Source organism: Phocoena phocoena, chromosome 13 (genome assembly GCF_963924675.1).
Source record: "Phocoena phocoena chromosome 13, mPhoPho1.1, whole genome shotgun sequence".
Lineage (NCBI taxonomy): Eukaryota > Metazoa > Chordata > Mammalia > Artiodactyla > Phocoenidae > Phocoena > Phocoena phocoena.
In genome coordinates this window covers 70,464,608-70,486,181 of record NC_089231.1, presented here as the reverse complement: position 1 = coordinate 70,486,181, position 21,574 = coordinate 70,464,608, and the positions used below count along the sequence as shown (strand labels likewise).

The following is a 21,574-nucleotide window of genomic DNA, read 5'->3' as shown; positions in this document are numbered from 1 at the left end:
TTGGTGGGAGAATCAAGCGTGTCTGTGAGACTCCAGTGGGAGAGGACATCTGGGAGCTTGTGCCTGGGCTCTCCTGGACTCTGCCCTATGCGCCTTTTTCCCTTGCTGATTTTAATCCGTATCCTTTCGCTGTAATAAACCGTAACTGTGAGTCCACCAGGTTTTCTGAGTTCCGTGAGTCCTTGTAGCAAATCGCCAAACCCAAGGGTGGCCTTGGGGCTCCCTGACACAGGCGTTCAGCTGTGCCCTTGTGTGGACCTATTCTCCAGCCTTTGTTCATCATCAATCCACCTGACAACACTCGACATGGAAGAAAAAAATCTATTCACTCTGTAAAGTAAGGCACAGACAAATGAGCCCCTGTTCAGTTTATTCAAATAATATATATATTTTTTTCTCTGTGAGTAGAACTGAGGAGGAATCAAAGAAAGTCTCATATATTAAATTCTTAAATAGATTCTTTGAACTCAAAAGTAAGGGTCAACTGGAGAGGCACGGGTGGTGGGCCTTGTCCCAGCAAACAAAGCCACCAAGGCAGTCCTGCAAATTAAGGAGGATGGCAAATCCATTTCTTAAAAAAAACTTCTCGAGGGGAAAAATATAAAATACCTAAGTTTCAAAAGCCGGACTACCTCCACACTTTTGGTTCTCTACCCCAGACTATCCTAAGATAGAATGTCTCAAGGTTAAGTTGTCAATGATTCAGCTTTTGCAACCATATGCAAACAGATTCCTCGTGAGCAGTCCTGTTTTGGCGATTAATAGCAAGCAATATGCTTGGATTTGAGGTCCGATTTCCACTCAAATGCAAAGTTTCTTCTCTTCTGGCAACAAAGCCACTTGCAAAGATCTGAAAGGGGAGAAAACGGGTGTTAGGCCCAGAGTCGCAATTCTGAAACAGATCTTGTATATTTATATGTGTGATTGCAGGACAGATGGTCTTCATGCATTCATGTAAGCATGTGAGATTTTCTATAGCATCCAGATGGCTGGAGAGAATTTACCTTTAAAAATGTTTCTTGGGTCCTTACCCACATCTCAACCTGTCGCCACTTGACCTCAAAGATATCACTTTTCTGATTTATGAAGAGCAGATGGCAATGATTAGCTAAAGTACCCTGTCTCTGGGCCCTCATCTAAAGCGTAAAGCGAGAAATAGATCTGGTTTTCGTCAACGAGAAGGTTCAGGATTCTACTAATGAACCTGCAGAAAGAGAGAGAGGGAAATCGAGTTGGGGAAAAACTTGGAAAAAGACTGCTTTCAACGTGAGACTTCTTAGGAATTAAACGGAAGTCCTGGATCTTAGCACAACTCAAGATGGGCATGCTGAGAGTCAGGGTGACTTCGTGTCTCCAGCCTTGTGGGCTAGTGCAAAGTGGATTTCAAGAAAAATGAAAAAAATATGCTGATTATTTAAAAATAAGATAAGGGAACTAAAAATCGACTAGAGGCTAGAAGCTCTTTTACGGTTTAAAAGAATAGGCCAAATACCCAGGCAAGTTGGTCCTGGCCTCTCTGACTCCCCCAGGTTTCCCTGAGCCTGATCAGAGAGGCTGGGGAGCATAAGGAAGTGAGCTCACTCGCTGGAGCCTTAACTCCAGGGCCCACGTCTGCCGCGAGGTCCCAGCGCTCCCACCCGGGCCGGCTCACTTCATCTCACGACCACCCTTGGAGGCGAACAGTGATGAATCCCCATTCTCCAGATGGGGAAAACAGAGGCCAACAGGAGTCGAACCTCGAGTGAGTCCTGAAATCTTTGACTTCCCAAGTTCAGAACCTGTTTCCCTGCCCCCTGGCAAAACATGGATGGGTAAATATGCACTTAAAATCGTTTGTTAAAAGCAAACTCTGGGGGAGATGACTTCTGGTGGCCCTGTGGCCTTAGGCCAGTCAACGCCCTTCTCTGGGCTTTGGTTTTCTCCTCCATAAAATGGGACATTCATGTCACCTGCCTCCCAGGGATGCTGAGGGTTAAAGGAGTAACACAGGAAGAGCACTCAGCCCAGTGCAGTAGGGGTTATTCTTAGACCAGAACTCCTTGCGACTATTATTACAACATTAATTGCTTTGGGCCAACCTGATGCTGTTTATAGAAGCTGGGTTGGCAGACAGCATTCTGTGCAAAATGGTTCTAGAATCCCCCCATCACACCTGTCCTCTGTACCCCCTCCCCAATGCCAGATAAACCTTTTTCTGGCTGGTTCAGCATTGATCCCTGCCCACACCCCTGATCCAGAGCTAGGAGACTAAGCCTTCATTCTATAAGTAGCTCCCCAGGCTGGGGCCAGGGAAACCTCCTGATGGGGCTGGGTCAGCCCACCTTGGTGGCCACTCCTCCCCAGGGAGGCTCAGGAAGGACAAGCTTTTCAGAAAAGTGATTCCTGGGCTCAGAAGTGTCGGAAGGTCCCGGCAAAGTCCACAGGCTTACCTGGAAATCATGAGCTTCCTAGGTGGGAAGAGGTGCTATTCTGGTTCACCTGGAGGAAGACAACACACAGAGGAAGGGTCACAGCCAAGCGGTGGCACCAGGGCCTCACTGCCCTGAGGTTCAGCCCTCAGCATCACTGAATCGGGCACACTCCCTCACCGAGTAGCTACCGTACACCTACTATGTGCCGGGTGCTGGGGCTACTGTGAACATGATAGACCCTATCCTATCCCCACCCAGCTCACATTCTAGTGGGGAGAGCCTGCTCAACAAACATATCCGTAAGACACTATTAAGTCCAGGCAATACAATGGGCTGATATGAGTGACTGGTATTGGGGCTCCTTCAGATAAAGTGGTTCGGAGAGGCCACTACAGGGGGATGACATTTAAGGTGGAGTGTAATGAAAAACCTACATGTGTTTGCCCTTGGGTTCCTGGCACCAAGCTCCTAGAACCCTTGGAATCTCCCTAGTGAGAAAAAGCATCTTTTGTATGCAAATGAGATGACTGATGGCTGGGGGCCCCTGGCTTCAGGATGTGGGCTTGGTTACCAAAAAGGCTAAGGCATGATTAAAGGACTGGAAATTTCAGCACCCTCCACCCCAACCTCTGGGGAAGGGAGGAGGCTGGAGGTTAATAACCAACAGCCAATGATTTAATCAAACATGCCTACTTAATGAAACCTCCATAAAAATCCATAAGTGATAGGGTTCAGGGAGTCGGGGTGGGCGATCACAGGGAGGTGCCGGGAGTGTGGTGCACCCAGAGAGGGCATGGGAGCTCCACGCCCCTTCCCCCATACCTCGCCCTACACATCTCTTCCACTGGGCTGTTCCTGAGTTACAGCCTTTATGATAAGCTGGTGATCTAGGAAGTAAAGTGTTTTCCTGAGTCCTGTGTGTTGTTCTAGTGAATTACCAAACCTGAGCGGGGGTGGGGCACGGGGACCCCGCAAATGTGTAGTTGGCTGGGCAGAAAGGTACGCAGCCTGGGCATCTGAAGTGGGGGCAGTTTTGTGGGACTGGGCCCTTAACCTGTGGGGTCAGAGGCTATCTCCGGAAATCAGTGTCAGAATTGAACTGAATTACGCAACACCTAGTTGGTGTCCAGATAATCAGAGAATTAGTTGTTGGTGTTGGAAAACACCCCATAAGCAAAGAGCTAAAAGATGAAAACGAAGCCGGCCATGCACGGATGTGGGTAGAAAAGCATTCCCAGCAGAGGGATTAGCAAAGCCCTGGAAAGGAGAGGGTGTTTGGAGTTTAGGGATTGAATATACATTTTTGCATGAGTTGCCATTCTAACGTGTGAGCAGCTTTGTTTTGCTTGCTTCCTATCTTCCTATTTTTGGGGTTTCACGATTACCATTTTTGGATGGCTACATAATATTCTATACAATGTACACACCAGCATTACTCAACTGTTGTCCTAAGATTGTTTCCAAGTTTTGCAATATCCTGCAGGAGATCACGTGCACAGTGGGGGACAGTGGAGGAGAAAAGGGCAGAAAGTAGGGGTTTGACGTAATTTGTGGGTCAGCTCTCCAGAGGGTGGGACTGCTCACGATGACAGAGCACATGCTATTTCTCTACATTTTGCTCCTAAGAGAGCAAAAAATAGTCCCAGGCCAGCTTGAATACGCCACACAGTGCAGGAGAGTGTAAACGGGTCCAACTCTTCTGTAAAGCAATTTTAACCTTGTAGTTCAAGAGTCTCAAAAAAGACCCTCCCATGGGGAATTCCCCGGCGGTCCGGTGGTTAAGAATCCACGATTCCACGGCAAGGGGCACGGGTATGATCCCTGGTCCAGGGACCAAGATCCCACATGCCGCACGGCCAAAAAAAAAAGACGCTTCCATCCTCTGATTCCACTCCTTAAAAATGTATCTGGGGACTTCCCTGGTGGTGCAGTGGTTAAGAATCCACCTGCCAATGCAGGAGACACCGGTTTGAGCCCTAGTCTGGGAGAATCCCACATGCCGCGGAGCAACTAAGCCTGCGTGCCACAACTACTGAGCATGCGCTCTACAGCCCGTGAGCCACAACTCTACGGAGCCCGTGTGCCACAACTACTGAAGCCTGTGAGCCTAGAGCCCGTGCTCCGCAACAAGAGAAGCCACCGCAATGAGAAGCCCGCGCACCGCAACGAAGAGTAGCCCCTGCTCGCTGCAACTAGAGAAAGCCCATGCGCAGCAATGAAAACCCAATGCAACCAAAAATAAATAAATTTATATAAAAATATTGTATTTGAAGGGAACAATTCCATAGAGGCCCCCCCCCGCCCTCACCCCACAGAAGAGAGGGAAAATCAGGATGATAGGTGTGTGACATCATTTGAAATATTGCAAAATATTGCAAAAATTACATAGGGCAACAGTTAAGTAATTGGTGGCACATAATGGATTCCAGAGAAAACTATGTAGCCATCCGAAATGGCCACGTGAGACCCCCAAGATGGAAAAACAGTAAGAAAGTAAAACAAAGCAGCTCATACAATGGAATTGCAAGGAACATAAAAATGGATATCCAGGTGGGCAAAAAAAAAGACTGTATGTAAAAATGAAAAGAGTTTCAGACTGTGGCTAATTCCCCTTACCCCACTTCTGTTTGTTGTTCTTGTTACATCCTCTTTGGGCTAAAACAAATAACAGATTAGTGCCGATTAATTCTGGCAATATTTTTTCACAGTGGCAAGAGATGGGTTTCTGATTCCCACAAAGGGAGTGTGGACTCATCCCCAAAGGACCAAAATCTCATTGCCCGACCCATCAGAGTCTTGTGAGTTTGATGATTAAACTGGGGATTAGCATAGGGTGACCCCACCCTTTCCTGGCCAAGTTAAATAAAACACACACACAAACTGAAACTACTGATTGTAGCATCACCACCCTTCATTTAAAAAGGAGCACTTTGGCACCAAAAGGAGGATGCTACGTCAGTCCTGGGAGCGGTTCTTCTTGACAAGATTCAGGGACAGCCTCCATGGACATGCCCAGGATGCATGGGAGGCCAGGGACACAGGACTGTATTATGTCTACATTTGCACACATACCTGCATCACATGACCCTCATTTTTTGGTAGACTGATGAAATTTTTGTGCTGGGCTGGGAACTGCCACTTCATACTTTTTTATTTTGGCCACACGGTGCGGCACACGGAACTTCCCTGACCAGGGATCAAACCCACACCCCTGCAGTGAAAACACGGAATCTTAACCACTGGATCTCCAGGGAAGCCCAGGAACTGCCACTTTAAATGAAGCTGAATTTAAGGCTAGAGGCAGAAGGTTTGACAGCAAGTCCCCACTAAGTTCCTCCAACTGCTTTCAAGCCAGGGGACAAGGAAGGGGCTCAGGCTGAAGGGCTACTGAGATGTTGCTCCAGGTGGATCAGACACTTGAGAGCCTCTGACCGGAATCCCACCCCCATCCAATTTTCTGATGGACAAACCATCAACCATATGAGAGAAGTGAAGTGTTCAAGGGCACAGAGGAAGCTAGTGGTGACGCAGAATTCCCCCTGGGGTTTCTGACCTGAAGATAGCCTTTCAGATTGGCTGGTGTTTTATAGTCCCCTTTCAAGACCTAGGAAAGAAAAAATTATCGCTCTTGTAGAAATGATCAAAAAATAAAATTTAGTCCATCATTTGCACACCCACCCATCCATCCGGGTACCCATCCATCCACCCTCCCATCCATCTACCTCTCCATCCACCCACAACCCCCCCATCCACCCTCCCATCCACGCCTCCCATCTACCCTCCTGTCCACCTACCCACCCATCTACACACCTATCCATCCATCCACCCAACCCACCCATCCACTTATCCACCTGCTCATCCATGTATCCATCCAACAAACATGTATTAATAAGCTCCTCTTATTCCGGCATTATTCTAAGCTCGGGGGTGGGGAGGGGTTTGGGGGCCATTACAACACTGCCCAGACAATTGGAAGTCCCATCCTCCTGGAGCTTCCGTTCTGGAGTGGGGAGGGCCAGACAATCCACAGGTGACAACAAACACAATTAAACAAGAACATATCAAACCATGGGAAGTACTACAAGGAAAGTATGTGATTAGGAGTGCCAGGGGGCTTCTTCTGAATGGGTGGTCAGAAAGGGCCCCTTGGAACGCATGGCCTTTGTGCTGAGACCTGAGGAAATCCTGCCAGGCTACGCTCTGAAGGAGAAGCATTCCAGCCAGAGGGCACAGACAAGACAAAGGCCCTGAGGTGGGAACCAGAAAATTCCAGGCCTTTCCACTATCTCTCGAAATACAAGGCACTGGATATACCAGCACTGTCCAATAGAATATAATGGGAACCTAGTCTGTAATTTAAAATTTTCTAGTAGCCACATTAAAAAAAAAAAGTGAAACAGGTGAAATTAATTCTAGTGGGTTTTTTTTTTTTTGGCCACACCGCACAGCTTGTGGGATCTCAGTTCCCCAACCAGGGATGGAACCTGGACCCTCAGCAGTGAAAGCATGGAGTCCTAACCACTGGACCTACAGGGAATTCCCTCTAGTGGTATTTTTTATTTAACCTGATATAGCTAAAATATTAATACCTCAACATGTAATTGATGGGGTTCAGGGCAGGTCGCCCCCAAATCTACCATTTTGGCATATTCATTATTTTGAATTAAAGTTATTTAAGAAACAGCCGGTGCCAAGACACTCTGACCCTCCTTTGTGCCCTTGAGAGCAGGGAATAAATCTCCCAGGTGAAAGGTACCCTCCCCGCAACAGGAGGTAGAGAGCCATCCTTATCACCAGAGATGGAGAAATCAGGGCCAAAAGGGCTGTGTACACAAACCTTGTTACTTCTTCAGTAATTTACTACCCCAAGCCCAGATGTCTTTGTCTTATCAGTACTTCACAAATGTATTCTTTCTCCGTCTAAAAGGTATGAAAGATGCCTGCTTTGGCCCCTTCTTATGAATCTCCTATTTTTACGAGCCCCTGTATGTACGATATTAAATTTGTTTTGTCTCCTATTAATCTGTCTTATATCAATTTCATTATCAGACCAGCTAAAGAACCTAGAAGGGAAAAAGGGAAAAGTTTTCCTTCCCTATGTAATCAATATAAAAATGATTAAGGAGAAGTTTTACATGCTTTTTGGGGGTACGAGGACCTCAAAATCCAGTGTGTGTTTCACACTTACACGGCAGCTTTCAATTTGGACTCATCACATTTCACTGGCCACACAAGCCTAGTGGCTACAATGAACAGCACAGGTACAGACAGTTTCATTAGCACTGGGATCATTTCAGAACTGAGTGTACTGCCTAGGATCCAATACAGGAACATTCTGTGCCTTCAGTACACACACACACACACACACACACACACACACACACACACACACACACCCTTGTGGCTTTCAACGAGGGGACTTATCTTTGTAGTTACAGCAAAACCACTGTAAAGACTAAATAAGGTGTGTGGCACTTGCTAAAACTTGTGGAACCCCCAAGGAGTAAAGCTCTTTTGCTTTGTTTTTGTTTTTCCTTTTTTCGCTTTCTTGATTTTATTTTAAAAGTACACAGGGTCACAAAACTAGAGCAAGTTTTTGGCTTTTTTTAAACCAAATTTAGTTCTTACAAATGTAAAAATCTGCACCGTTGGGTATTTAAGCCAGAAACTTGAAATGCAAAAAAATCACTTTTGAAAGTGACCCTATCAATTCTCTACTTGCATAGATAGATGAAGTGTCAAAATATTTCTTCTCAGTAGTACAAGTGTATTTGTCACAAAAATTCACAGGGATGAGAATAAGTGAATCAGGGAATTGTGGTTCTCTTAACACTTGTGTCATTAAATAAGTTAGTAGAAAACAGAGTTTTTCTTTGGGGAGTAAACTTCTTTGGAAGAAACCCAGAGACATCTACTGTTTTAAATAAACAACAGAGCTCCAAACAGCTGTTCCTACCCATCACCGCTCATCAGAATTTTTTTTATACAACACCCAAGGTCAGGCCTTGCTCTGGGAGCTTCTGACCCATAGTCTAGGACCTGCCAGGGGCCTCTGCCTTTTAGAGGGACTTCAGAGGAGCTGGGCCCCTGGCTAAAAAAGCAGGTAAGGAGAGGCCAGCTTTCTCTGATGCCCTCATCCTGCCCCAGCCACCCCTTCTGAGAAGCATTTGGGGGCTGGATTTCAAGGTCATCACCAGTTGCTGCTGCTTTTTTAATCCCGTTAATGAATTTTTAAAAATAATATATTTATTTATTTATTTTTGGCTGTGTTGGGTCTTCATTGCTGCGCGCGGGCTTCCTCTAGTTGCAGTGAGCAGGGGGCTTCTCTTCGTTCCAGCGCGCGGGCTCCTCATTGCGGTGGCTTCTCTTGTCGTGGAGCACGTGCTCTAGGCGCGCAGGCTTCAGTAGTTGTGGCGCACGGGCTCTAGAGCGCAGGCTCAGTAGTTGTGGAGCACGGGCTTAGTTGCTCTGCAGCATTTGGGATCTTCCCGGACCAGGGCTCAAGCCTGTGTCCCCTGCGTTGGCAGGTGGATTCTTAACCACTGCGCCACCAGGGAAGTCCCTAATCCCGTTAATGAATTTTTTATTATGAAATATAGCATATATACAGGAAAGTATATAAAGCACCTAAGTACAGTTTAAAGAATGATAACTATTATTAAATAGTAAACATTAAAATTAATAATAAATATTTAAAACAAAAATAATAAAATCATAAAAATAAGCCACATCCAGGTTGCCAACACCTACGCTCTCCATGCACTCTGGGTATCTACCTTGGATCCCTGAGTATTTCCACAAGTAGATGTTTACAAAATCAACTGATGTCAGGGCAAGAGGAAGTAATGAGACCTACAGATGGGCTTGCATTTCAAGGACAAGGGCAGAGCCGCCTACGCTCAGTGTTAGTAAATTCTCTCCGTTAAAAAGAAAGCTTGCAGGAATTCCCTGGTGGTCCAGTGGTTAAGACTCCGCACTTCCAATGCAGGCGACACGGGTTCGAGCCCTGATCAGGGAACTAAGATCCCACATGGTGCACGGCGTGGCCAAAAAATAGAAAGAGAGAGAGAGAGAGAGAGAGAGAGAGAAAGAAAGAAAGCTTGCACATGTTAAGGACTTGTTGGCATCAAATGGAGTCTTTCTCCTTGAGTCCACTGAAGAATTAAAGGAGAATAAAGAGTAATGACTCTCTCCCTTTCTGATTCAATACAAGAACTGTTGGGTTGGGGGGGGAGGTGAAATGGGTGCAGGGGGTCGAGATAATATAAAATAAACAAGCCACAAGCCACAGGGCTGTAATGTACAGCACGGTGATTATAGTCGGTCATATTGTACTGCATATGTTGTAAATTTGCACAGTGACAGACAGTGGGTGACTAGACTCAAATCGTAGTGATCGTTTTGCCAGGTGCATAAACACCAAATTGTTCTGTCAGACACCTGAAACTACAATAATATAATAAGTCAGTTATAAGGCAATAAGAGAAAGAAAGAAAAGAACTGTTTACTTTCTAAAATCAGCATGTGCTCGGAAATGCCAAACGCGGGCTTCCCTGGGGGCGCAGTGGTAAAGAATCCGCCTGCCAGTGCAGAGGACACGGGTTCGAGCCCTGGTCCGGGAAGATCCCACATGCCGCGGAGCAACTAAGCCCGTGAGCCACAACTACTGAAGCCCATGTGCCACAACTACTGAAGCCCGTGCGCCTACAGCCCGTGCTCCGCAACGAGAGAAGCCACCACAATGAGAAGCCCGTGCACCGCAAGAAGAGTATCCCCTGCTCACTGCAACTAGAGGAAGCCTGCGCGCAGCAATGAAGACCCAATGCAGCCAAAAATAAATAAATTAAATAAATAAATTTAAGGTGCGTGCCCTTTCTTCTCTAGTTCAACAGACCAAACACAAAGTAGTTCTCTGAAAGTAGAATCAGAGGACTTTAGAATTAATTTTTTAAAAAATGAGAAAAATAGAAATGCCAAACTCAGCTTAAATTAAAACTCTGGGTCTCAATGACATAAGGGGTAGGAGGGCTCTTCCTCAGGCCTGGGTCCCATTTTCAGATATTTTCATTAACTTCGTGTCTCTGAGGAAGTCAGAACACAGCAACCAGAGTGAAGGAGAAGCTGTGACAGTGACATGTAAATAATATCGACTTGGTAACTGTCCCACACCCAGGATTAGCCTACTTTTATGCTCCAAAAACATCTTCTCAAAGTCATTTCCCCTTGACCACCTACACTAAGGAGAACTTAAAAAGTAATTTAAACCACCCTAAACTTACATTTGTCTGAGAAGTAAATATTAAACCTTATGGGGTCAGGGACTTCCCTGGCGGTCCAGTGGTTAAGACTCTGTGCTTCCACTGCAGGGGGCACGGTTTCGATCCCTGGTTGGGGAATTAAGATCCCGCAGGCCTCGAGGCAGGGCCAAAAATAAATAAATAAAATTAAAAATTAAACCTTATGGGGGCAATAAAGGGACCCATCGTTGATTTATTCACACCCAGTCTCAACAGAGACTTGAAGTGCTTTACAAACAGACGAACAAACAGCCAGGGAAGCAGGGGGAAAAGGGTAAATCAAAGTAGAGAAATAGGATGGAATTAGTGCATGAATGGGCCTGCCGTGAGATGCTATACAGTGTGAGAGGCAGGCTACCAGTTGGTTTTGAGCTTCCTTGTGGCCCAAGCAAAAATGGAAATACAAGCAGCCGTACGAATCACCGTGTCCCTGAGACAGAAACAGACCAGCTGCATAGGAATCAAGAAACTGTTTTCTGGGGTAGCTGGAGCCTCCGCCCCCACCACAGCCTGAGCACGCATCTCCCCGTGTGCACGTGCACTCACCCGGTGTGTGTTGTTGATGACGATGGGATCGGGGTTGCCGTAGTTGGGCGGGTTTGCATAGGGGTCATAGCCAAGCCGAGCCAGCATGGGGGCGATCTGGGCCATGTCCCTCAACACATCTCCAGGGATGTGGCCAGTCCACTTGGAGAGAGCTTCCAGGTTCACGGGCTTGATGACCTGGTCTGTGGATCGCTCGATCCTGGGGAGAGAGGACGGGCTGGACGGCGCATGGGCAGACCCAGGTGGTGCTCAGGTGGGCTCCCTGCTCAGGGACTCTGGGGCAGCAGGAAAGGTTGGCGGGACTGGTCCCCAGGGCCCACTCGGCGCTTATCAAGTATAAGAATGTGGGCAAGTCATATGGCCTCATCATACCTGCTCTGTACAATGGGGATAAAAGCATGGGGTGGGAAGCTGGGAGAAAGGGCTAGACAATGCACACCACTTCAGTGGTGTTGAAATTCTGCTTCCTTGACCTCTCTGACTTTTTAAAAATTACTTTTTATTTATATGACTAAGATGAGTATTTTGTTCTTGAGAAGTAATTCTAAGACACAAATGGTAAGGCGAATAGCGCCTGGGGTCACCACTCTGAGTCCTTCAGCTCCCTACAGGGACCTGACCATAGCACTCTGAAGCGTACCCTATCAATCTGTTTTCTGTACTTTAAAAAACGGAGTGGCTAAGCGCAGACTCAGGGGCCAGACTGCCTGGGTGCAGATGCCAGCTCTACCAACACTGGCTGTGTGGCCTTGGGAGACTGACTGAACCTCTCTGAGCCTCAGTGTCCTCACCTGTAAAATGGGAATCATAATAGTACTTACCTCACGGGGCTGTTCTGGGGAGTAAATGAGTTAATAATAAAGGAGTATCTGGTACATTTTAAGGTCTCAGTGTTAGCTCTCTCTTTCTGTCTCTCCCACACATGTACACACTGAAAATCTGTGGTTTTGCTTGCAGATTTAAAAACAGAAATTATATTCTATACATAGTACTGGTTTGTAGGTGGGGGTTTTTTTTTTCCCCGCTCTCTCAATACCTCATTCTTTTTCCATTCCCCTAAAGATGGATATTTACGTTGTTTTCATTTTGCTGTTAGGATGAAACAGTCATCATCTTATATGTGCTTCCTTGCTCTCCCACACAACGGGGTCACCAAGCTGTGTGAATGATGATGATCTTACCAATTATAGTTCAGAGGCTTTACAGGATACAGGGTGGGGAACTCCTAGGATCGAGGACCTATTTCTAGATGCTTCCATCCCAACTAAGAGATAACTTGGGAACAAAGAACAGAAGCAAACAGATGGAGCAAAAGGAAGATGGGAAGGGGGGGTGAGGGGAACTGGGCAGGGGAGAGGGTGTGGACTGGTGGGGAGGGCATGGATCTGGAGTCTGAAGACCCGGATTTAAATCTCAACTCTAGCCAGTGTGTCAAAAAATCACCAATACGGTTCTAGGTATTTTCACCATAAACATCTTCACTGCAAACAGTTTCACCCCACAATTGGCCATAAGGCCATTCTGCCCTAAGGGATAAAATCACTGGTTGACAGCTACATTACACGAGAAAGTGATAACATATCAGTTTCTGCAAATCCTTCGGTGAGCTACTCTAAGCCAGATTCTGTTAGAATTTTCACCGTTTTCAAGACACATCAGGGATCAAGTAACCATTCCTTTCTGAGGGGATAGGAGGAGCTTGGTTCTTCTTTTGCCTCTTTTTTTTTTAACTGAAGTATTTACAATGTTGTGTTAGTTTCTGGTATACAGCAAAGTGATTCAGTTATACGTACGTGTGTGTGTATGTGTGTGTGTGTGTGTGTGTGTGTGTGTATTCTTTTTCATATTCTTTTCCATTATGGTTAGTACAGGATATTGAATATAGTTACCTGGGCTATGCTGTAGGTCCTTGTTGTTTACCTATTTTACATACAGTAGTGTGTATCTATTCATCCCAAACTCCCAACCCATCCCTCCCCTACACCCTTTCCCCTTTGGTAACCCTAAGTTTGTTTTCTACATCTGTGAGTTTGTTTCTTTTTCATGAATTAAGTTCATTTGTGTCATAGTTTAGATTCCACATGTAAGTGATATCAGACGGTATTTACCTTTCTCCGTCTGACTTACTTCACTTAGTATGATAATCTCTAGGTCTATCCATGCGGCTGCAAATGGCGTTATTTCATTCTTTTTTGTGGCTGAGTACCATTCTATCGTATATACGCCACGTCTCCTTTATCCATTCATCTGTCGATGGACACAGGCCACTTCCATGTCTTGGCTACTGTGAGCAGTGCTGCTATGAACACGGCCTCCGATGTCTAATACTGTGTGATAAATCTGGCAAAGATGGCAGGAGGGAGAAAGTAAGTGTATCTAAATTAGCTAAAGAATCATCATTAATGCTCTCGAAGGCAGCTGTCCCTTTCCTATGAACCACAGCTCAGTAACCTTCTGGTTTTGACAGGTGGGAGGGATAACTGTGCTCAGTGAAGTATTTGCAGAAACTGATACGTTATCATTTCCTAGAGTAATGAAACCAGAACGGTCAGTCAACCAGTGATTTCACCTTTTATAACAAAACGCTTGCTGCAAAGATGTTTACAGTGGACATACCAGACACGATCAAACATGTACCTGGCCTTTGCCACAACCCTTGTGTCTCCAGGACTTCCCAGGACAGAAATCACACAGGTACATCCCAGAACTTGGATAGGAGCCAGGCTTGATACGAGTCAATAAACGAAGTGTCCAAAAATAGATGTTAAATAGAATATGGTGATCGTGTAGTGGAATATTATGCAGCCATTCAAAATGATGTCACTGCAGAGTGCTGGGGCCCATGGGCAAGCGTCCCAGATACGAGGTGAAGAAAGGTTACACAGGAACATGACCAGCAGGACTCCAGTTTTATCAATATACCCTGATCAAGGACGAGCAAGCCACAAATCAAAATCTGGGTGTTGGGATTATAGGTAGGTTTTCTTTCCTGTTTTATGGATTTTCCCAGTTTCCTGCAATCAGGATGTATTCCTTTGGTCATCTGATGTCTTGTCATGATGATTTACAAAAATCCCGGCTCCAGCACCAACTGGTGGGGGTACCCAGCCCACGGGCACTTCGCTGCCAGGAGCTGCTGAGAGCCTTCCGCTCTGCTCAGGGATCAGGAGCTCTTGGGGGCAGAGCCTGGGAGGGTCCAGCCATGAAAGAAATGGGAGGCGTTGTCCCAGGAAGGACCGCCCTTCCACTGGGCTGTTGAAGATGCTTGCAACCGACCAGGATGGAGACATGGGGACGGCACACTCTGGTGCTGCGCTGTCTCAGGAAAGGGACAGCCTCCTCAAAGGAGGAAGGCAGACAGCGAGGGACAGAAAGGGAGGGAGGATGGGTCCCAGCCACGGAGGGCTTGAGAACACAGGCACTGTAGTCCAACAGACCTGCGTTCAAATCCTGGCACCACCCTTTGCTAGCTGTGTGGCCTTAGGCCAGTAACTTTCCTGAGACTCAGTTTCTCCATCTGTAAAATGGGGATAAGAGCAGTTCCTATGTTCTAGGTGGCTGTGGGGATTAAAGGAATAATGATTGTTTGTGGCTGCACTCAGTGCTGGCCACACAGCAGACACTCAATAAACGAGAGCGAAGGTGAGCCTGATGAGTATTCCAATAAAAGCAAGATCAACACTGAAACGATGATAACGGGAATAAACCACCTAACGTGTATTAACCCATTTGATGTTCACACGTGAACATAGGTAGATTCTATCCCTATGCTACAGATGAGGAAATGAAAGCACAGAGAGGGAGAATTACTTGCTCAAGGTCACACAGCTAAAAAGTGGCAGACCTGGGATTCAAACCCAGACAGCCTGGTTCCAGAAACTATACTCTCAACCTTTACCTGCTACAGCTCACTACAAAGCATATTCACAGTTTGGAGAGGAGTGACTGCCCCATTTTTTGGATAATAAAGCCGAAATTCAGGAGGTACAGTGACTTATTCAATGCCACAGAGCTATGAGGTGGGAGATCTGGTTCAAGGCTGTGCTCTTAACCACTCTCTTCCCAGATCTTCTCCAGTACAACAGAGGAGGCTCAGAGAGGCACAGTGACTTGCTCAAGGCCACACAGCTTGGAGGGGCAGAGCCGACCTTCCCACTAAGCGTCTCTGACTCCGGGATCAGGGGTCTGAGCGGAAGGTGGGGGCTCCACTCACTTGGACAGGGAGACGCCGCCGGGCTTGCCGATGAGGTCCTCATGGTGCAGGACGGCGTCGCTCCAGGAGATGCCGAGGAAGTCGAGGATGAGCTTGAGGGAGCGCCGGGGGTGCAGTACCAGCTGCTCGTAGTACACGGGCAGGCACTTGTCCTCGCCCACTTCCATGCACTGGGCGTACATCACCTCAATGGCCTTGTTCCACTTGGCGAGGCAGTCACGGTAGCTGCTGAGGTCGAAGCCGGCGATGGTGACCTTGCGGGTGATCATGGAGTGCACGGAGGCCCGGCCGTCCCGCACCATCAGCAGGAACTTGGAGTTGGGGAACAGGCGCGACAGGTAGACAGAGGACTTGAGCGTGAAGGGGTCTTTGTTGCAGAGGACGCGGGCCGGCTCTCCGTGCTTGGCGATCACCTCCAGAATGAAGGCCTGCATGGCGGCATCCAGCACCTCGTCTGTCACACCCGCCTCGTCCAGCCGCAGCTTCTCCCGGCCCGACTTGGACCAGGCCTGGCGCATGGCCAGCACGCGGGGGATGATGCGGGTCTCCTCCCCGCAGCGCACCTCGGGGTGGGCGTCCAGCATCGCACGCATGAGCGTGGTGCCACTCCGGGGCACGCCCCCCACGAAGATGAGCGGCATGGCCTTGCCGTAGCGGTACTCCACGTGGTCCGTGCCCACCATCACCAGGTCCTCCTGCTCCGGCCGCATGGCCCGCCGGGGGCCCCGGGGGCCCCCCAGTGCCACCCGGCACTCCAGCACCTGCTGCCCCAGCTGGACCGCCAGCACCAGGGCCAGGGCGAAGCCGGCTGCCAGCAGTGCCCTCCGCACCGACAGGCGCATGCTGGGCCCGGGGCGGGGGGCGCGCTTCAGCGACAGGTGGGCGGGAGCCCTGCCGGGCTCACATCTGGGGAGAGAGAGGGACACGGGCGGTCAGGGAGGCCTGCGGGCTGCAGGTGCTTTACCATCCAGACCCCAAGAGCGGCAAGTGTGAGGGTGCTGACGTGCAGAGCAGAACGCTGCGGGGCACTGCATCCATCTTAATTCATGAGATCCTCCAACAACCGTAAGCGTAGCTGCTACTGTTACCTCAGGGGGCCCGATGGCCTGGGTTCAAATCCCTCCTGGCTACTCCCTAGCTGTGAGATCTTGCCCAGTTCCTTAACCACTCAATGCCTCAGTTTCCCCAACTGATAAATGGAAAGAGTAATAATTCTTTCAAAAATGGACTTTCTTGAAATACATTTATGTGAAATTCTTTGACATGTGAAAATAATAAAGCACTAGCACCTCAGATTTCAGCAGCACAGTCGTTTGATAAAGACAGGGGTTTTGCCTGTTTTGTTCACGGCCGTCTCCCCAGCTCCTAGCACGGTGCCTGGCCCCTAGTAGATGCTTAACAAGTATTTACAGAACGTGCTTGGGTCCAACGAGCGGGGCCTGGCCCAGAGTAAGTGCTAGGAAATGATTATGGTACAGCGAGGAGGGAACCAAGGTACAGAGCGACTGTTCACCGTTGTCCAGCTGGAAAGCGGCCAAGCCAGGGTCCATGATTTTGACCCAGGCCAGCAGGCTCACCAGCCGGCTCTGTGTCTGCTCTGAGTGGCCACAGTCTGCCGCTGCAGGAGAGGCTTTTCAGAAGGTGCAAAATATCCTGGTCTGGGCTTCTTCCAGAATCGCCGTCCGTTCGTTCAGCCTTCACTCGGAAGCAATAAAAAGGTTTCAGGCACCTGCTCGAGGCTGGAGACAGGACGGTGGACGAGACAGCCAGGCCTCTGGCCTCAAGGAGCTTACCACTGAGTGGGGGATGTGGACGGTACACAAGCTACCGCCAGACCGTGATAATGGCTTGCAAAGAAATAAGCTGGACACCATGAGAGAGATCAAGAAGGGGAAGGAAGAGGGAGGTTAAGGAGGAGGTGACGTCCAAGCTGAGACCTGGATGAGAGGGAGCTGGCGGTGTGAAAATGTGTGGGAAGGGTGCTCCAGGCAGAGGGAACGGAGAGTGCAAAACCCCAAGATGGGAGAGAGAGGGTTTGGTGTGTTCAAGAACCTGAGAGCAGGCTTCTGGGGCTGGAGGGGAGGGAAGGGGAAGATGGGGTCCTCAGGGGATGGGGAAGGAGCTGGACTTACTCTACGGGCAGCCCCTGGGGAGAGGGCCTGCAGGGGTGGGAACGGAGGCGGGGAGGTCAGTCAGGAGGCTCCTGCCCGTGTCCTGCGGAGACTTGGGGATGCTCAGACTCGGGGGGTGACGTGCGAACAGGGGGAGGGGATGACTTAGGACATGAATTATGACCCTGGGCCTAGCTCCTCACCCCTCCCAAATGTCACTAATAAAGATGATGAGACCTCAATGCCAATTCTTTAGGTAGGGGCTGGTTTCAAAGAGTAGGGGTCCACCAGCCCAGCCACCCCTTCTCTAGTCACTCAAACGTCAGATCTATCCTCCTCCCCAATTCACCCTCAAGGCCCTTTGATTACGCAACCTCAGCCCAACGCTAAAGGTGCAGACCCAGATGCTGGACAGACAGCCCACCTCCGACCACCCAGCCCTTCTCTGCCTCACCCCTGCTGTGTTTCAGAACCTTCGTTTCCTCTCTCACCTCTTTCTAGAATCCAAGTGAGGGCCTGAGGTCTCTGGGCATTCAAGGAGTCAGACAGACCTGGGTTCAAATCCCAGCTCTGCCATTTCCTGTGTGGCTGTGTGAGCTTGGGCAACAGACTTCACTTCTCTGAGCCTCATCTGTAAAATGGGTCTAAGAGTGTCCACCTCAAAGGGCTATTATGAACATTAAATGACCCCCTTTAAGAACTTAAGAATGTGCCCGGCACATTGGGAGCATTTGAAAGAATATTAGCCATGATCACTGACTGGTTATTCACTTACCCCGACATTTCATGAGTTCCTACTGTGTGCGGGAGTTGGGCTATGGAGTTAAGAGACACAGCCTCAGCCCCCCGAGTCCACTCATACTGTGGACCCACACTAGGAAGGGGGTGACAGGTTCGACCTGTGTAGGTGAGGGAAGGTTTCCTGTAGGAGGCAGCCCTTGTGCCGAGTTCTAAGCAGTGGACAGGGAAGTTTTGAACAGCCAGGTGGAGAAGAGAGAGAAGGGAGTTCCTGGCAAAGGGAACAGCCAGTGCAAAGTAACAGGCAGGAAAGAGCCCAGCATGCCGGGGGGCTTCAGGTGGCTTGGCGAATGGGACAGGGTCTGAAGGGAAAGGAGTGGGAGGCGGCTTTCTTCTTTGGATGGGAGGTTCACCGGAAACCACTAAAGGACCCGGTTGGCAGCTGGACCAATCCACCCACGAGGGCCTGGGCTGCCTGGGGCCCCTCAGGCCATAGCAAGTGGAAAATAAACATCAAAGCTGAAGAAGCACACAGCCTCGGGGCCTGGGGTCGAAACTGCTAAGAGGCCCTGGCATTTCCTGGCCATGTGTCTTCGGGAGAGTTACTTCCTCCATCTAAGCCACAGTTTCCTCAGCTACAAAGACGGGTGGGTCCACTGACCTCAAAGGCTGCTGTGAGGATTCTAGAAGCAACTGACAAAGCAAAGATGAGTCTCATCCGGGGGTTGCTGGCTTCTCTGAGCATCAGAAAATAGCTGGGGACCCTCTCCCCAGAAACCTGAGCCTGTCATATGCTGCTGAAACTGCTGGCAGTTAATGTGTACACTGGATTCATGTCTGGCAGGGGAAATCTAATTCCAGGGCTACTTTCAGCGGGGAAGCAGGCTGGACAGGACACAAAGTCCCTCAGAAATCCCTCTATGGAGCTCTCGGCTTCTTTAAATGCTCACTGAAATTCTCTCCTTAGACCTGAGAGTAGAATTCTGCCAACGATTATTATTTCAGTGTCAAAACCCTGGGGGACTGTCAATCACACTTTAGCTTGAATTAGTACAATCACCCTTTCTTCCTGACACTTGGTGGGGAGTGAGAGACTGAAGCTTTGGGGAACAGATGGCGATGGGGGATGCAGAGAAAGGGAGAAAAGGGGATAATTTGGGAAAGTGGTTTCCAAAAAGGATAGACACAGTGTGCCTGCCCGTGTGTGTGTGTGTGTGTGTGTGCGTGTGCATGTGTTGTGTGTGTGTTTACGTACTCTTCGAGCTTCTGTTTGGGGTTGGAAGTGACTTGGATACTAAATACCAGGGGAAAAGGCCTGGAAGAAGGGATAGACAGAATTTTTTTTAATGTTATCAACTCATGAGTTTTACATTGACTGAGCACGTCCTCTGCTAAAGCTTATTCCATGCCTCACGTAGCGGGATCCTCTCCGCCACCTCTGGGGTAGGGATGCCTCCTGCCCAGCAAGCAGCTCAGAGAGAAGAGGCAACTTGCCCGAGATGGATGGCATGGCTGGAGTGGCAGGCCTGGGTCAGACCAGGCTGAGGCTGAGCTGTTCACTTTCCTTGGACAGCACCCAGCGAAGGGCTCATCTCAGTCGCCAGGAGAAAACAGCTCAAAGCGGGCAAGTCAGCCGTGAGGAGGAGACTGCACAGACCTGGAGGATGGCTTGAGAAGCAAAGGCAGGGCCACTTGGCAGAGGGAAAGCAGCTGGGAGCCTACGAAGCAGAAGGTGGCCTCCTGACCACCCAGAATCAGAGACTCCGCCCATTCCAGGAAGGGCCAGAGGGCCCAGCCCAGGGACTCCGGCCTGCCCTCCGTCCGCACCACCCTGTTGGACCCTGTCGAGGGAGGTGTCCCGGCATCCTGGCAGTGAGGATGGTGGCTAAGACCCTCAGACTTGGAGTCTTACAGCCCCAGGTTCAAATCCAGCCCCTGCCACTTGCCAGCTGGAGAGCCGGACAAGGGACTTCGCCTCTCTGAGCTTCTGTTTTCTTCTCCAAAATAAGGGGGGATGATAAGAAGCTTTTCTCAGGGAGCTATTATGAGGTTCAGGGAGCTTTTGTGTGAAGGGCAAAGCAAGCACGCCAAGAACACTGAGGCTGGAAGGTGGCACGCAGAGGGCTGGGTTCTGGCCGTGCTTGAATCTGCCCACTAATGCCGGGTAAGTCCTGCCTGCTCGGGGACTCAGCCTTCTCCCATCACCAGGAGAATCACTTTCCTAAGGGGTGAGAAAGAACAGAGGCCTGCCCTCTCCACGCTGCTGGGATCCAGCTTTGTCTGGATTTCTAACAGAGGAGAGAGCTGCCTGGGGGAGTTTGCTCGGCTGCCCAATCCGGAGGCTGGGGGCTGTTCCTGGAGAAGCCGGGTCTCTGGGGGACCTTCGGGAAGCACTTACCTCCCCTGGACACTCTCATCCCTGGGATCTAGCCCTCGTGGCTGCTTGCTAAGACTCTCCACGGGTTGAGCCCTGCAGAGGCAGAAGAGACGCTGCATTAGGTGCATTAGGGGTGGGTGCTATGGAGAGGGGCTGGGCCCCCTCGGAGGGGCAGAAGGGGATGCTGGGCTTCCCAAGGGTGCCCGACAGTGACTCTGGGAGACGAGCGGCAAGGCAGGGACAGGCCACCTCCGCCCAAGATGTTGAAGCTGGGGTCTAAATTCACTGACTCAGCCAGGGAGTGAACTGGCCCACTTCTCAGGCAGAGGGATGTCAGCTGAGAACCTGAGCTAAGGCACTGCTGCCTTAGGAAGTAATGGGTCTCTTACAACCGGGCTCTCCCTTCTTCTTGGCCCAGGGACCTTGGGCTTCAGGAAGAGTAAATATAACAAGAAGCAACAACCACCACCACTGTACCACGAATCACCATCTGGAATTGCTGGGTATGGTTGAACAGGCTGTGCACTGCTCAACTCCAAAGGGCACTGCGTACCCAGCCTATGACAAATATGGCGCCCCCTGGAGTTGGACAATGCCGTGCCGCCACTGCCACCTAACACTGACCAAATGCCTGCTGTGAGTGCCTTGTGCCATTTAATCCCCCAACGAGGAAAGTACGATACTCCCAATTTTACAGGTGAGGAAATGACACCAGAGGAAGAGCAACTGACCCGGGGAACCAGGATCGCCATCCACATCTGTGAGACTCTGACGCCCAGCTCTTAACCACTGCATTAAAGGAATGGGCCGTGAACTCATGGGGTCTGGCATGAAGCCTGGCTGATGTGGAACCAAGGAGATTTTGGTGTACATGTCACTAC

General features: G+C 49.3%; 1 protein-coding gene across 1 annotated transcript; it reads right to left on the bottom strand.

The window, feature by feature from the left end:
- Positions 1–351: 351 nt before the first annotated feature.
- TPST2 (tyrosylprotein sulfotransferase 2) lies at positions 352–20,767 on the bottom strand. Its single transcript, XM_065889865.1, has 6 exons — positions 20,715–20,767; positions 15,468–16,373; positions 11,255–11,453; positions 5,965–6,015; positions 2,430–2,478; positions 352–850 (listed from the first exon to the last, which is right to left on the bottom strand). Exons 2-5 carry the CDS (start codon positions 16,307–16,309, stop codon positions 2,437–2,439), a joined length of 1,134 nt encoding a protein of 377 aa, XP_065745937.1. The 5' UTR covers positions 16,310–16,373; positions 20,715–20,767; the 3' UTR covers positions 352–850; positions 2,430–2,436.
- Positions 20,768–21,574: the final 807 nt, after the last annotated feature.

Excerpts from the sequence above, each read along its gene's own strand:
- TPST2 (XM_065889865.1), bottom strand. The coding sequence starts at position 16,309 with ATGCGCCTGTCGGTGCGGAGGGCACTGCTGGCAGCCGGCTTCGCCCTG. Across the intron at positions 11,454-15,467 it reads GGCGGCGTCTCCCTGTCCAA|GATCGAGCGATCCACAGACC; the intron begins GTGAGTGGAGCC and ends CTCTCTCCCCAG. Across the intron at positions 2,479-5,964 it reads ATCTGAAAGGCTATCTTCAG|GTGAACCAGAATAGCACCTC; the intron begins GTCAGAAACCCC and ends GTCTTCCTCCAG.